This window comes from Excalfactoria chinensis, chromosome 1 (genome assembly GCF_039878825.1).
Source record: "Excalfactoria chinensis isolate bCotChi1 chromosome 1, bCotChi1.hap2, whole genome shotgun sequence".
NCBI classification, from domain to species: domain Eukaryota; kingdom Metazoa; phylum Chordata; class Aves; order Galliformes; family Phasianidae; genus Excalfactoria; species Excalfactoria chinensis.
In genome coordinates, this window is record NC_092825.1 from 19,861,079 (window position 1) to 19,876,719 (window position 15,641).

General features: G+C 35.0%; 1 protein-coding gene across 2 annotated transcripts in view; it reads left to right on the forward strand.

Annotated features, from left to right (window-relative positions):
- Nucleotides 1-15,641, forward strand: part of POT1 (protection of telomeres 1) — a 62,810-nt gene that overhangs the window by 15,333 nt on the left and 31,836 nt on the right. For both annotated transcript variants that reach the window (XM_072340940.1, XM_072340946.1), the window contains 4 exons: nucleotides 634-744; nucleotides 1,524-1,571; nucleotides 2,750-2,864; nucleotides 11,272-11,402. In XM_072340940.1, the coding sequence (XP_072197041.1) occupies nucleotides 634-744; nucleotides 1,524-1,571; nucleotides 2,750-2,864; nucleotides 11,272-11,402 (405 nt within the window). The remainder of the gene's footprint in view (nucleotides 1-633; nucleotides 745-1,523; nucleotides 1,572-2,749; nucleotides 2,865-11,271; nucleotides 11,403-15,641) is intronic.

Below are 15,641 nucleotides of genomic sequence, written 5' to 3' on the forward strand. Positions count from 1 at the left end.
TATTCATTTTTGTAAGGTTGCTAGAAAAAGGTGAGCTTCTGCAGGGACTTAAATCTTTTACTGCTGAAGTAATTCTTTTTCCTCTTTGCTTTGTGACGTGTGAGGAATTTTATACCAAAATGAACATGCAGCAGCAAATGAATTCGCTTCTTTTGCCAGAAGATTAATGGGTCACCACAGAAGTTTGTAGTATCTCTTGCTACCTGAAATCTAGTCATTTACGTAACTGTTGGACCCCTAAGGAATAAACTGGAGGATATTGATCCAACTAAATTGAAAGTATCTACAAGAAGACTCTCTTTGAAGTGTGGCTGTAATACAGTAACAAACAACCACTAAGACAGAAATGTTTTCTCAATATTAATCAGATGTGTGACTGCTTTTTTTTTAGCTCAGTTAATTTTATGCAGGAAAGAGTCAGTGGTCAGTATATTCAAAGGGTAATGATTCTCTTTGAATTAGGACTAGGATAGAATTGCTACATAGAGGAAATGAAAGGCAATGTTTGGATTTTTTTTTTTTTTTTAATTTTTATTGAATGTGTTGAGACTTCAGAGTGAAATTTGACATTAAATCTTCTTTTAAACATAATGCCATGCACAGCACTTATCTGTTTATCACCTGTCTCCATAGGACACCTTCGTGGTTGCTGGATTTAAGGTGGCAGAATCAACTACAGCAAGAGAAGATGGTAGACATGCCTGTCACCTGCAGGTGTCTGAAGAAGCTGGGTCAGCCATTTATGTAAGTGGGTGCCGAGATAATTTTTTTAACCTCTTTTTTCCAAATTCTGTCATTAAAACTTTTACAGTAGAGAAAAACATTGATTAGAATTTGAAGTACTGCAGATTATTACAGCATGACCACGAGGAAATGGTCTGGACACATTACTGTGTGCCTACAGTTATGTAATACCTGATCCTTCCATTTTGTCATAGTGTAGCTGAAAGAAACATCTGTATTTATCTCTGATGGATAAGAATGAATGTTATGCTTTCTGTCCAAGGCTCTGTAAGGTCTGGATGGGGTTTGTGTGCTTGAAAATCCTTCATGGTAATACTCTGTGCAGAACAGTTTATGGCAGAGAATAACATTTGGATGATAAACACTCTGTTTATCTGTGTCTCTGTGAAATTCTGTGTCAAAGTATACTTAGAAGTGGTACAAAGTGTCACCAGATCCAAATTATCTCCAAAGTAAATTTCTACTTGTTGAGTGCAGGAATTTGGCATTAGTTAGCTTGAGATAGCTCCTTAGGACTTTCTGAACTGTTCTTGCTTACAATGGAAGGAAATAATGCATATAATGTAAAGGATGCATGAGGGGTTTCTGCTTCAGGAACTGTGTTGTTTTTGTCTACATGTAGTCAGAACAGATATGGTTTATTGTGTAAAGTTTTAGTAGATTCAGAAGTGATTCCAATAGCGAAGGTATTTATTGCTGCAGCTGTGTCAAATGTTATAATATTTGTACTGCATTTTTGTAATCAATTAACTTTGTATTTGTTTTTTTTTTCTCCCCAGATTTGTACTCAGCCAAGCATATCTCCTATTTCGGAAACTACATCTGCTGTGAGTTTATTTTCAGGGCATTTTTTAACCAGGGTATTTTTGTAAATTCAGAATATTTTTATATGAGACGATTTGCATGTAAATCAGATTATGTAGAATTTTTTTTTTTCCTATTTTACATCCACACTCCTATTCCAACAGTCATTTGTTTAGCTTTTATTTCTACAAGTGACATACCTAGAAAACAGAATGAAATATAAGAAAGCAGTATTTCTGTGGTATAGTTTTCATCAAGTTCTCAAAATAGGCTGCATATTGGCTTAGGAAATATGAATTAATAAAGGATCTTCCTTACCAAAGGAGTTTTTTTGTTTTGTTTTGTTTTTAGTTAATCTTCCTTTGATTAAAATCAGACTTTGTGTTTTAACATTTCTTTTGGTTTCTGCAGAGAACAACCCTTTACTTATCTAAATTGCAATTCTACAGGATGTAGTACATTAAAGGTCTAAAATTTGATATATGAAATTTACTTGTTCTTTATCATCAGGTTGAAGATTTAGTACTGAAGATAACACAGCTTGGGAGTTCTGTTTTTTTTCATGATTCAGTCAGCAAAGTACAGTTTTCAGTCAGTTAGGGAGAACTTGTGTTCTTTAAGAGAGTCAAGTTCTGTAATCTTAAGTTGAGAAGAGAGTTGTCCCTTAGACAGTATAAATTAATCCTTGATTTCTTTTAATCCTCTGGCAAGTGTGCTATTACAGTAGAAACTTGTGCAATATCTGTGAGACGTAAGGTGCCTAAAGTGGTTATTGTGTGCAGTGGCTCTGCCAATAATAATTTCAAAACTTATTTGTGGCTTTAAAAAGCCATTTGGATGGATGTGTTAATACCAGCCAGTAAAAAACCATATTATTGTAATTACTTTCATTTTCTTATTCATCTGTCTCCACTTTTGTATCTTATTTGCCCCTACTGGATGACTAGTTTGTTGTAAGAAGTATTTCGTAGAAGAGATGAAATGAGTTGTGCTCTTTTGTCTGTAATTGATTGAATAAATTGCTAAATAACATTTAGAAAATCTTAAGTGAATAATCCAGAAGAATAGGTAACTTATAGTTATTAAGGCCAAATTAAAAACATACCTGAGTTTGAATGGTGTTAAAAACACAGAATTCTAGGTAAACGTTTGCATAATTTACTTTTTTCTTCCGTCCACTAATTTTACTATACCTTTCTAGGCTGTGGCACCAAAATACGTCTATACTCCTTTGAATTGCCTTAAAGATGGAACTGTCGTGAATTTGTATGGCATTGTGAAATTCTTCAAGCCTCCTTACATAAGCAAAGGAACAGGTATGTATTGCTTTCAAAGAATGTAAAATCTCTTCCTACAAAGAGAACTGTTCTCATTGAAGTAATTTCATAGTTATTTCTGTTAAAATTGACCACAGAAATCTGCTGTTCCTTTGACCGTGGTTCTCAGATAACCTCAAGAGAATAGAATAAGTAATGGATATCAGAGCTAGTTTAGGCAGATAGGTGCAGATAGCAAGTGAAGTAAATATTTATCGGGCAGATGACAAAATTTGCTCCTAGAAAACTATTCCCTGCATTCTTATGAAATGTTAATGAGGCAGTAGTATTTCTCAGTAGAACTGTGAAACAAGAAACAAATCTGAGGAACATAGGCAATCTAATTTTAAGCATTTGCATTTAAAAATAGATGTTCATTTAGGAATGGGACAATTGATGGTCCATCTGATTTGTAGCAAATACAGTGCATGCATTTTTATCCTATCAAGAATAAATAAAAATGATCACTATATTTTACATAGTTATTTATACACAGAACTTATTAAAGGAAATTATACAGTACAAATGTTTCAGATGGAAGTCAGATTTTGATTTGTGTAGTAAGAAGTAAACGGTTTCACATTTTGCTATTTTATCAGTTCTAAAAACTTCCCTTCTATTGCCTGTGAGGGAAAGAAAAATCTCTTTTAGTTACTCTTCTTTTTCAACACATTGTATGTGGGGGTGGGTAGTAGAGAGGGAGGGAAGCATTTGGAGAGTAATCTGTCAATTGTGGGAATGGAATTCTTTTACATATCTAGAAAAAAAGCCAGGATTATCTGTTTAATCTGCACTATGTGTAGACATCTTAATATTCATTTTAATTTAGTCATTACTTTTTTAGATTTACTGATTTGCAGGCAGTTCTCATGTTCTGAATGGTCAATGGATGCAGACCACTTGAAAAGTGAGGGTGTTTTCAAAGTGCTGATGTGTAAGGTACTCTATACCAGCCCATTAAAAAAGTAAATTTTCTTGTTTAGCTTGAAAGTACTTTTTTTCTTTTTTGATTTTATATAGATTATATTTATATATAATATATATATAAATCTATCTATATATATAAATCTATCTATCTATCTATATATATATATTATATATATATATATATTAACAAATGTGATTTTTGTTTGTATTCTGGTGCTCTCTCTCCAGCTTTCTTTTAACAAAGAAGGAGAGGAGGGAAGAGAAAAAACTAATTGAAACCTGAGGCAGCATCTTAATATTACTTACTCTAATAGAGTGCCTAAAGACAAAAGAAGGTAATTTAGGGAGAGATTAAAGGAAAGAATAATTTGAATAATTTAATGTCATTTTTATGAAGAAACAAGGACTGAGAGATGAAACAACTCCAGTATATGAATGAAGTATTTGATTTTGTGATATTGTATATAGGAAAAAATCTGGTTACATTTAAGTCTGTCAGCACAGTTTGTAAGCATATATCATGGCATAGTAATAGAACAGCTAAGTTTTGTGTTCTGTGCCTTCACTCAAAAAAAAACAACACCAAACAAAACAGAAATTGTTCATTATGCCTAGTTGTTTGTTTTCATGACCTTCAGTGAACCGTAGTATAGCAGTTCAAATATCACATTTCAGCACATATCACATTCTTAACATTTTTTTCAAATATATGTTGCATTTACATACAAAGCTTGTTGTTGTTGTTTTAGAGGTAGTTAATTAATATGAGGAAAAAATGGATTATATAGAGAGACTGTTTTTTAAAATTAGTAAATTTTCATATTCTTCCTGGATAGTTTTATATCCTCATAAGACTCTACAAACTTGATACATGGAAATGGATGAACTTCTTTCTTGAAGGTTCTTCCATAGTGTTTTCTAAACCACTTTTCTCACTATGAGTTTTCTTACTGTTGCAGTTATGATGCATTTCATACTTCATCATGAAAATCTCTGAAACAGTTTTAATTGATTTTGGTTTTTGTGTAACAATGTTCTCTACTCAGTTAAATATTTCAATTTTTGCACGATCCAGGGTTGTATCTGCTTGAGAAGGTGCAGAATGCTTTGATGATTGCTGTGAGTTGCCAAGGCATGAAATAGCACTTGTCAGAAAATTCTATAGTCACATTAGGTCTGTCACAGTTGTGCCCTTATACCTTCTATTTCTGACACAGTGTTAATGGAATCATATAGCTTTAAGCTGGTCCCTGCTTGCAGTGTGGGTGGTAGAGCCACTCGTGCTTCATCCGTCTGGATCATTATTCACTACATGGATATTCCCCTAGATTCTGTTGGGGTACTAAGTTGTCTTTGCAAGGATTTATCTGTGCATACAGGAGTTCTGAGTAGGTGGAGTTTTCTAGAATAGCTGAGTTAGGCCTGTAGCTTAAGAGTTAGTGGGCGAGGGGTTTAGGTAGGTGTGTGTGCAGGATCTCTCGCATGCATTGGGTTTTGTGTAGCGGGTGTACGCGTCTGTGCAGGATTTAGGATGGTATATAAGGAATGTGATGCAGCAATAAAGTGAGAGAAGACATCATGGCATCCATGTTTGTGTCTCTCCCCCGGACAGTCGAGGTCCCAGGATAAGTTGGGTTAATTGGCGAATACGTCAAGATTCATATCTCTTTACATGTATTAGAGCTTAAAGCTGAAGTTTTGCTTCCTGTTTCCACTGAAAGCAACTGGTACCCAATTTAGTCTTGTCGTTTTATAAGACTATAATCAAATGTTCACTGTATAGATTACTGTTACTGCAAATGTATCTCATATTGAAAGAATTCTTTGAATTTTATTGAGAGGAAATGAAAAAATAACAGTTAAATAGAAAGAAAGGAATATCAAGCTATTCACTTTGATACACTACTTGCAAGTGCTGGCATAAAGCATCCGTTTAGCCAGATGCATCTACTTGTTGCTAAATATTTGAGTATTTATTAAGTGCAGTGCCACGTTACAAATAAGCTGCATTAAAACGTCTTCCATTTGATTATTTAGTTTGGACTTCAGCAGTGTCAGCGTGTTTCTGTGTGTATATTGGAAATATGTGTATAGTATATGTATGTTTATAAGCACACCATATGTTTATATGTATTATTTTACTTCCCGTTTTGTTGCACCTGTTTAGTAACTTAGCTGGTTCGGCTGTTACGATTTAGACTGTTCTCAGTAACGCTTGAAAACAGTATTCATGAATGGTGTATTTTTGAAGAGAGAATAGTTTGCTATAGAAAAATCTTTTTTTGCCATATAAGAAGCAGAAGGTAATCTCTGAAGTCATTCTGTGCCAGCAACCTTTTTATCATTTCTGTGGGAAGAAGTTATTGATCCCGGATGGTCAATTTTGTAAACTCAGAGGTTTGTGAATACATAGGCAGTTGACCAAAGGGGGATTCATAATTTGATCAACACTTTCTACCTTTAAAATTGATTTTACGAGCATATTTGTTATGAACTGCTGAAGTCCTAAATAAAACCAAAGTTAATGCATTTAATCAATAAGCACTGAATTGCCTTTTTACAAAGCCTTTGCTGCAGTTCTGATTTTGCTTTTTATGACTTAAAGTCAAACTACATTTTTTTTCTGGTATTGGTACTCTGTGCCAAGTGCTGTCTTTTGGAGCATGCTAATGACTACTGTAATGGTCCAAAGAGGAGTATGAATGATAATGCATTTTACCAAATGAAAACTATGATGTAGAGAGCAAACTTGAGTTGTCATAGCAGTTGAGGAAACTTTGGCTTTTCAGTGACTGTTAAAATTACAGAGACAATGCATTTATGTTTCATGTATTTTTAAGTTAGTTTTGTTTTGTTTTTTTAACAAGATGAAATGAAAGACTTCAACTTGTAAAATTCCTTTAACAAGTCTAAATGTATTTTGAAAGAGCGTTAAGGAGTAGTCTAAAGAGTGTGGGGGACATATAAAGCAGACAATTCACTCTGCATTTCCCATTTAAACCAAATGTGGCTTCTCTCTCCTTGTTGTTTTAGTAAGTGCCAATTCTGAGGTGTTACAATCGTCTTTGTAGGTTAACTGTCCATTCCTGGTAGTCCATCACATGCTGTTAACCTCCTCAGAATAAGTATTAAAAGAGGGAAAAAAAAAAGGAAAAAAGATGAGTTTGGAGTGCTGTTATTATAAAACCAGTCTTTTGCTGACTCAGTCTAGTACTGAAACTTAATACATCTCATAATTTTCTATCATTGAGATGACTGTACTATGCCCATTTTTATATTGCTTGAGCTGAGGTGTTGCTTCAGATGACCAGCTGAACTGAACAGTATGGAACTTGCTTATTTAGACGTCCAGAGTTTAATTTTTGCTCTGGATGTTTGCAGATGCAATGCAACTCTGAAGCCCTTGTCTTTCACTGAAAGCACATATTACAGAATGTAATTTTTCAGACTGAAAGCAATAGCTTGAATTGCAGCAGCGTTCGTGCTGCCATAATGGTACTTCCCTCTCTTCCCTTTTCCCTCTTTACTTATAATTTTTTGATTTTGTAAGACTACAGATCTGTAAAACAATAAGCTTGCCCCTCGTATATTTCTCATGATTTTACACTTTAGGACAGTTTCTCTTCCTGGAAAAGTAACTCTGTTATGCCACAAGTGACTGGCTTTTATTTCAGACTTTCTTAAAAATTCAGTCATACTTCTAATAGCTAAGAGTCTCATTCCATTAACATTTTATTCATTTAAAAAAAACTGGTTTTGACATGCAGATCCTAAACTGTTGAAATTTTAAATTCGTTTGCATTGTTGAAGAATGATTTTGTTATTCATTTTGTTAGGAAAATTCAGCCAGTAACTGTCGTCAATACTTTGGATTTACTTTCAGAACAGTTTTAATCCTTCACTGTTTAAAATGTTCTTGATGTGGATGTGGTACAATATGCAACAATCTAAGCTTTTTAACAGCTTAGATTTTATGCATCTGTGGCTTTTTTCATTAAGGTCTTCAGTCAGAAACAGCAGAAGGTTTTTTTTTTGTGTAATAAAACTCCAAGCCAATTAGCACTTAATCACATTGAAGAAATTAGCTGAATTGTTCAACATTCCCTTTAATGCTTAGCAGAAATCTTCAACCATCACAAAACAGCTGTGGTGAGAAGGGACTTCTAAAGGTCATCTTATCCAACATGTTTTCCCAAGCAGGGCCACCTGAAGCTGCTTGCCCAGGACCCTTTCTGGATGGCTTTTGAGTATCTCCAAATATGGGGGTGTATATCAAGCAAGTCAAACCAAATTTGTGAATTGGGGACCCCAAACCACAGAGCTCTGTAAACTCATGGGGATGGGAGCTCAAGGAATGTGGAATAGATAGATAGAAAAAAGAGTGTAAAAGGGCCTCGTGTAAAACAGGGCTGGTCAGTACACCTGTCTGGCTGAGCCCTGACAGCTGAATACTGCAGTTTGCCCTCTTATTTTTGTTAAGTCTTTGAATTCTCAGCTGTGCGTCTGAATCTGACTGAATCTGAATGAAGGAAGGTCTGTGAATCTGTGGCTGGAGAAGGCATTCATGCTTTTCACTTTCTTCACTTCACTTTGGTGTTGTATTTTTAAACCAAAGTGTTACAAGTAAATTATCAAGGGTAAAACTTCCTGTAAGAGAAGTTATCATGGGGTAAATTTATCTTCTAAAAAATAATTGTCCCTAGTATGTAACCTTTTTTTCAGTGGCTTGGTAACTGAGGAGTTTTTCTTCATTGGAAAGTACATTGTAAAAACAATAAAAAATCAGAAGTTTGAACAGTTACATTTATGATGTTGTTTCATCTGACACCAGGATACTATTTCATTATTTAAATTCATCAGTTCTATTTAGAATATGACTTACCATTTGTACAGAGAAGTGAATTCAATCACTGAACTCTCATACTGCTTTGGAAGGCAGAAAGTAATTTTCACGTTCTATATGGAAAAGGAAAGACAGATGACTTTTTATTTGCTCACCTTCAAAAAGGACTTGCTGGCTTTAAAAGAAAATCAGTCTTTATGCTTTGTTCTTGAAGAAATTTAGTTAGGCTTATTGTAGAATTGATGTTTTGGAGTCATTCCTAAGAGTGGACGACTATAATCACAGAAGCAGAGAGCCTGAATTATATAGAAGGTCTTTCCTGACTGTTTAAAGTGCAGTATTTTATACTATTTTGAGTAGGATGGATACTGATGTTCAGGGTGTGCTAGAAAATGGAGGAAGTGTGTTCACTTCCCCCCCCTTAAATGCAGCTGTATGTGTATGAAACTGACTGGGGTGGATAATCACAGCTTCAAACAGTAGCAACAATTTTAGTGTGGTGTGGGCTTGATATTTCACTTTGGATTCTTGTGTTGAATTATATCCTTGCACTGTAATGTGTTATCATGTATCTTTACAGAATTGTAAATCGGTGAACCGTAAGTTTTTCTTCTTTATAGCTCTTTTTGACCTTGTCTCTGTGCTACTGACCTGTTAAACTTAACACAGAGAAATAAAATAATCAGTATTTGGATTACAGTAATAAATACTTGCAGTTTCATATCAGCCACTGGCTATGCTTTATTCGTATCTGCTTATCCTAGCACAGAATATTGGATTAGATGATACATAATACTTGACCTTGTGTCTTTTGTGGGAGTGTTCAAAAGAATGATGCTTAGCAACCTTTAAGTGCAACAGATCAGAATTTGCTAGTGCGAGAAAATGTTTGAGAGGAAGAGGAGCATCCAGTTCATGGAAATACATCAATTTTTATTTCTGTAGGAAAACTAGTTTTATTTTTTCTCCTAGCAAGCCTTCAGTGATTTTTGTTCTTTGAACAGTCATTCAAATGAATAGAGAATTTAAACTGTTTAGTTTGAATGATAGCAAGATTTAGGGATGTATATGCTTGATACAGTGGAGTATTTCTTTTGAAGGCATAGTAAGTGTACAAACAAGCATAGATTCTAATTCAGCCTAACAGTTGTCTTCAAGTTTGTGGAATGTTTCACTGTGAATTTACACATGACAATCATCCCCTTTTGACTGCATTTCTGTAGTTTTTACATTATACTAATCTGTCAATTTTAGGAGGCTGCTATTCTTCTCTTTTTCAAAGCTGTCTAGAAACAACTTATTTATATTTGTATCTTTATTTAAAAAGAATAATAATGATGGGAATTGTATCAGTTTTTGTTTTAATTCTTACAGCATCTTTGTTCAGTTCCCAGACTAGCAAACAGGTTTAGTGTCATTATTGCTGACTACCACATAGAATTATAGCTAAGAGGAAGGTGGAATTTTTTTTTACTTTTTGAGAGCTGGGGAAATTTAATTACTGCTTCAGATATTGAGAAACAAAGAAGGCAAACATTTGAATTCTTATGGAAGTCTCCAAAGTCCTTTCAGTTCAAACTTCAGAGATCGAACTTCAGAAGTTTTCAACTATAAATGACTTATTACTGTTAATTTAATGACTAAAAAATGTACTTTCTGCACAAGGATCTTTGCTAGCTTTATTAAAGTCAAAGTGTTGTTTTAACTATACACATGTATAGTTCAAAATAATATGTTAGGATGCAATGTTCTACAACTATTTATCTGCTTAAAAAGCTGTAATTTTGCCCTGAACTGTAAGTTTCAGTAAATGCCAGCATAATAAATAACCAAAGGAAAAGCACTCCATCTTCTTGATTAAAACTGATTAGGATGAAATTTGCAAATGTTTGAGGTTCTGAACAAATAGATTAGTTAATACAGCGTGTTTGACAAGTTCTCGGGAAAGTTAACCAGCTACCATACCAAGACAGAGTAACTACACTCTCAATGTATGACACAAAACAATACGCATTCTTCTTTAACATGAAATGGAAAATTAACATGAAATTTGGAGTTTCGTTTTATGTCATCTGTAAATACTGTCCTGTACTGGACTGTTTTGTACTGCCACATTTGTCTTGCTTTGAATTTGATTTTATGGGTCATAAATAGAAATAAAATTGATGATAAATATGAACATTTACCCTTAAAAGGGCACATTTCACATTCTTGCTATACTTTCTAATAATTACCTTGTGAGTGTGGCCTTGCAGAAAATACCTTGTTTGTGTACTTTGGGCAAAGTTAAAGCGAGATAACTTACAGTTTAATATTCTTTTAGAACTTGGAGATCTCATTGCATCTTCAGAAGATAGTGAAAACAAAAGTCTTTGAAAAGAATTGGATAAGTGGATGTACACGCGTCCTGCACATTTTATAAAGAAAATCATTGGAAGTTTGATATGCCTGTCAAGTACTTTAGAAAATGTTTTGTGGGCCATGTGCCAGTTGTTCTGCTTCTTTAACTCTGGGAGAATTACAGAGATGATAGCAGAAAAGATTTGTCCATATGATTGTTCATTGCAACTAAAACATCTGCGTACCGATAACTTATATAATGCTTGTTATTCATTCAAACACTTTCATATTTTACAGATTATTGCTCAGTTGTAACGCTTGTGGACCAATCAAATGTGAAATTAACATGCACTCTTTTCAATGGAAATCTAGATTCTCTACCAAAAATTTACAAAAACGGAGATATTGTTAGATTTCATAGAGTAAAGGTAGGTACTGGGGATTTTGTTCTGTTTTTAATGTGCTTGGGTTTTTTTGTTGTTTTTGTTCTGTTTTTTTTCAGTGAGAGGACTGTAGGAAGAATTTAGTTCTTCATATCTTGAAATTCACATATGGAGGTAGAGGATAAAACAGTTAGTTGATAAAACTGATCTGTGGTTATGGTTTGGGCCAAAACAAAATGAACCATCAAATTCTTAGAACAGCAACAACAACAACAAAAAGCACAGTGTTCTACAGGTGGTTATGTCAACTCCTGAATAACATCTTCAGTTTTGAGACTTACTTGTTCATGCACCTTGTAAATAGCTAAATAGAGACAGAAACTAGCTAACCTGTTCCTGTTTAATGTAAAGCTTCTTTAAAGGCTTCTTCATGTATAATTAAAGTAGAATTAAGCTATAATTAGCTTTTGATGCTTGTGTTGCTTATCAGTACCCGATGTGTTGTCAGTCTTGGAAGTTCATTGATTTTTTTTTCAGACAGGAAAGTCTAATGCTTAATTTCAAATTCTCTCTGAATCCTGTAGGATAAGCATTACAAACGTACTGGTTTCTGAAATTCAGTGGAGGTAGAAACATGTTTCTTGCATCTGAAGTGAAACTGTGCTTTTTGTGTATGTGCAAAAAAAAAAAGGAGAAAGTAGAAAAGGCTGCTCTAAAGAATTGAAAAACTGCATGGGCAGTAGTTAAATAAAGGATTATTTTTGAGACATGGGAAGTACAAGTTAAAAAGTCCACTTTCATAGAGGTGTTAGGTATGCATCGCTGTTATGCAAGTCTAACAGTGTTTCAGCTCAACTACTGATAAAGCATGAACAGGAAAACATCATTGTTCACCTGATTTGGGAACAGATTTTTGGGTGTTGATCTGAAATACTTCTTAACTGATTAATCATTCTTCAGGACTGTGTCAGTATTTCAATTATGTTCCAAAGTCTATTAATGTTCCCTACACAGTGCATTTTTGATCACAGCTGAGCTGGTTTAGGTGGTTTCCAGCCCACACACTTCCAGCTGCTCACAGTCCCCTCAGATGCACAAGCTTAACAGTCTGTCTGATTACATACAAACCTAAATGATATAGAGTCAGTTTAAATAGTTACAATTTTCTGGACAGGCATGTTTTGACTATCTGGGGATAACAGTAACTTTGCAAGCTTTGTTCTCCAATCTGAGCAGGTAAAAAGCTGCTGTAGGAGCCTATTGACAGCTGCTCGGAAATGGGGGAGTAGGGTGACCTCTTTTTCCCTTTCAGCTACAGTCAGCTCAGGATCAATGATTGCTCTGTAACAGAGTTTTCAATAAAAGAATGTGAACAACAACAAAAAACTCTAATTAGAGTTCTGAGTATGATGTCTGCAGTTTCTCATTCACTATCTTTTCATTTTGTCTTCAGGCCTTTTCACCCTCTCATAAGCTTGCCAAATGGAAAGCTTTTGAGGGTAGCAGAGTCTCTAGCCTGTCACAACTATGTTTACCAGTGAAGACAGATATACATATTCTTTACAGTGTCTATCCACACTTCTGTGTCCCAGAAATGCTTTGAGAAACTTCCAGGGAATTGACGTTGATAGCAAACACATTTTAAAAATGGCTACTCTGGGCTACTTCATAGTATCAGAAGTGTTGGCAAAGTCCTGGAGGAGATTCTGTTGGTGTTACTAAGGGATGAGAATAATTCTATTTGTTCAGTATTTGTTTAAGTGAATGAATATTTTAATTGTCTTGCGTTGAATGATTGTCCAGTTTTAATTACATTTCTGTTAATATTTCTTGAAATACATTTTTATGATTACTAATGATGATGTTTCATGAATTATAATGCTTAGTGAATTATAGTACCATATTTGGGCCCTCAGCAATAATCAGTACTCTGACAGTGTGGGGATCTTTTTTGCCTCCTACCATAATAGCTAGGCCTGCAGTCTTTCTAGTCCCTCTTTATCTTTTGGCAAAGAAGGAATTATTTCAAGTCTGTTTTTTTTTCTTCTTCACTGTGGATGCTCTTAATAAATTAGACTTTATGCTTACTACTTGAGCTGCTAAATAGAGGGAACGGTCATCCAGCTGCTACTAACTAAATCTGTATGATTTTATCCTTACTTGACTTTGAGTTTTGGCTTGTATTCTGCATTCTTAGTATTAGACAAACCCTGTTATGATGATAGAATTGTTCATTTCCTCATCGACTTTTCTCTCATATTCCTTATCATCTCTGAATGATTCTTGAACCAGAATTTATTTCCACACTCCTTCTGAAGTGAATTGCTGTTTTATTTCTATTTCAGTTTTTGGAGATTGGAGAGCAATGAGATTGAAATAAAGCAGAATTCACCTTAGGTGTTCATCTTGTTCAGCTTATTTTCCTTCAGTTATTTAGTTGAGTCACTGGACATTTTCTGTTGACTTTTTTTCCAGGATGCACAGCTTTATTGAGCACTTTGCATTTCTGAAACACTGTATTCATTGACATCTAGTACAGTGGTGATTGTATATTTCTACTGCACAGACCCTATGTAATTGTAACTCAAGTTGAATTCTTGGAATGTGAACGCTGATGAACATAATGAGATGACACAACCAGTAATAATTGTGATTAAAAAGATGAAAATCTTAACTCTCTGACCTATTACATAATGTTATTATTATCTTCTCATTCTTTGACTTTTGTACCTACGTTGCAGTTAGTGCAACAAATGAAATGGGAGTCTTAAAGATGACAGCTTCTTCATTATACATTACCATTGGCTTATCAGTCATGCACTGCATAGGAAGATGTTCTGTAGAAACATATGTAGTGGAATGGAGTGCATCATGAGCTGAACGGTATTTACATAGACAGCAACTGTGTCATTCCAGCGCTTTGGAATGCTTCTGGTTTACAGTTTTAGTGTTCTAACTTCAAAGTTTGTTGGAGGAAAGCAGCAATTAAAAAAAAATAAAAAAATCCTCTCAATCAAATGCATATCCAGCTGTTCAGATTCACAATGTAAACACACTGCTCCTTTGAGCAAAAGTACTTTATAGCCATGATACATGTGACTATACCATCTGTATGGGTCAGTCAGTTCAATAGAATAAGATATGTTTTGCTAGTGAGCTTCAAGGCTGTTTGCTTGTCAAGAGTGGAGTGATATTTGGCAATCTGATTATCACACATAAGAAGCTTGCCTCCATAAATACAGCAGAATCAATCACAAATCTTTTCTAATACCCCTGCTAGTTAAATCCTATCTCTGTTCTTGAGCATCACTTTCTTTAAGCCCAGTAATACTTAAGAAAACATTTGTTCCATTATATTACTAACCCTGGTCTTTAAATCAGAATCACAAGGTTGGAAGGCACTTACAAGATCATGTAGTCCAACCATCCTCCCTTTACCATAACTACAGAAAACCACTGAACCATATCTCCTAGCTCCTTATCCAGATGCCTTTTGAACACTGACAGAGATGGCAATTCTACCACCTCCCTGGGCAGGTCATTCCAATGCCTGACCACTCTTTGAGAGAAAAAGTTCCTTCTTATGTCCAGTCTAAACCTCATCTGATACAACTTGTGGCCATTTCCTCGGGTCCTGTTTGTTGCCTGGCAGAAGAGGCCAAGCCCCTCCTCATCACAACCTCCCTTCAGGAAGTTGTAGAGTGCAATGAGGTCTCCCCTGAGCCTCCTCCAGGCTAAACAATCGCAGCTCCCTGAGCCGTTCCTCATAAGACTTGTGCTCCAAACCCCTCACAAGTTTTGTTGCCCTTTTCTGGACATGTTCCAGAGCTTCAGTGTCTTTCTTGTAGTAAGAAGCCCAAAACTGAACAGAGTACTTGAGATGCGGCCTCACCAGAGCTGAGTACAGAGGTATGATTACCTCTCTGCTCACCATTATTTCCAGGAGCACTCACCTCTGCACTTGGCTAGTGATTTCCTTGTCTCAATGTGTTCTCCCTTTCAGTTTAGTCAAGATTTTCTCATTAACACTGGTTCCTTCTCTTCCTACCTGGTACACTATGGAAAGTACTGAGAGACCATCACATATGCTCACTCTTTGTTCCTAGGCAGCTCTGACCATAGCTGTCAAGGTGTAAAGCATAACAAGAGAGGAAAACAAGTTCATGTCCTATAATAAATAACATCAAGAAGTATTAAGTCTATACAATTATAGTCTTCTTCCATAATTAGAAGTTCGTAGAATTTTGCATGTTTTCTGAAATTTTTGTTTGGAGCTGTTCTGGA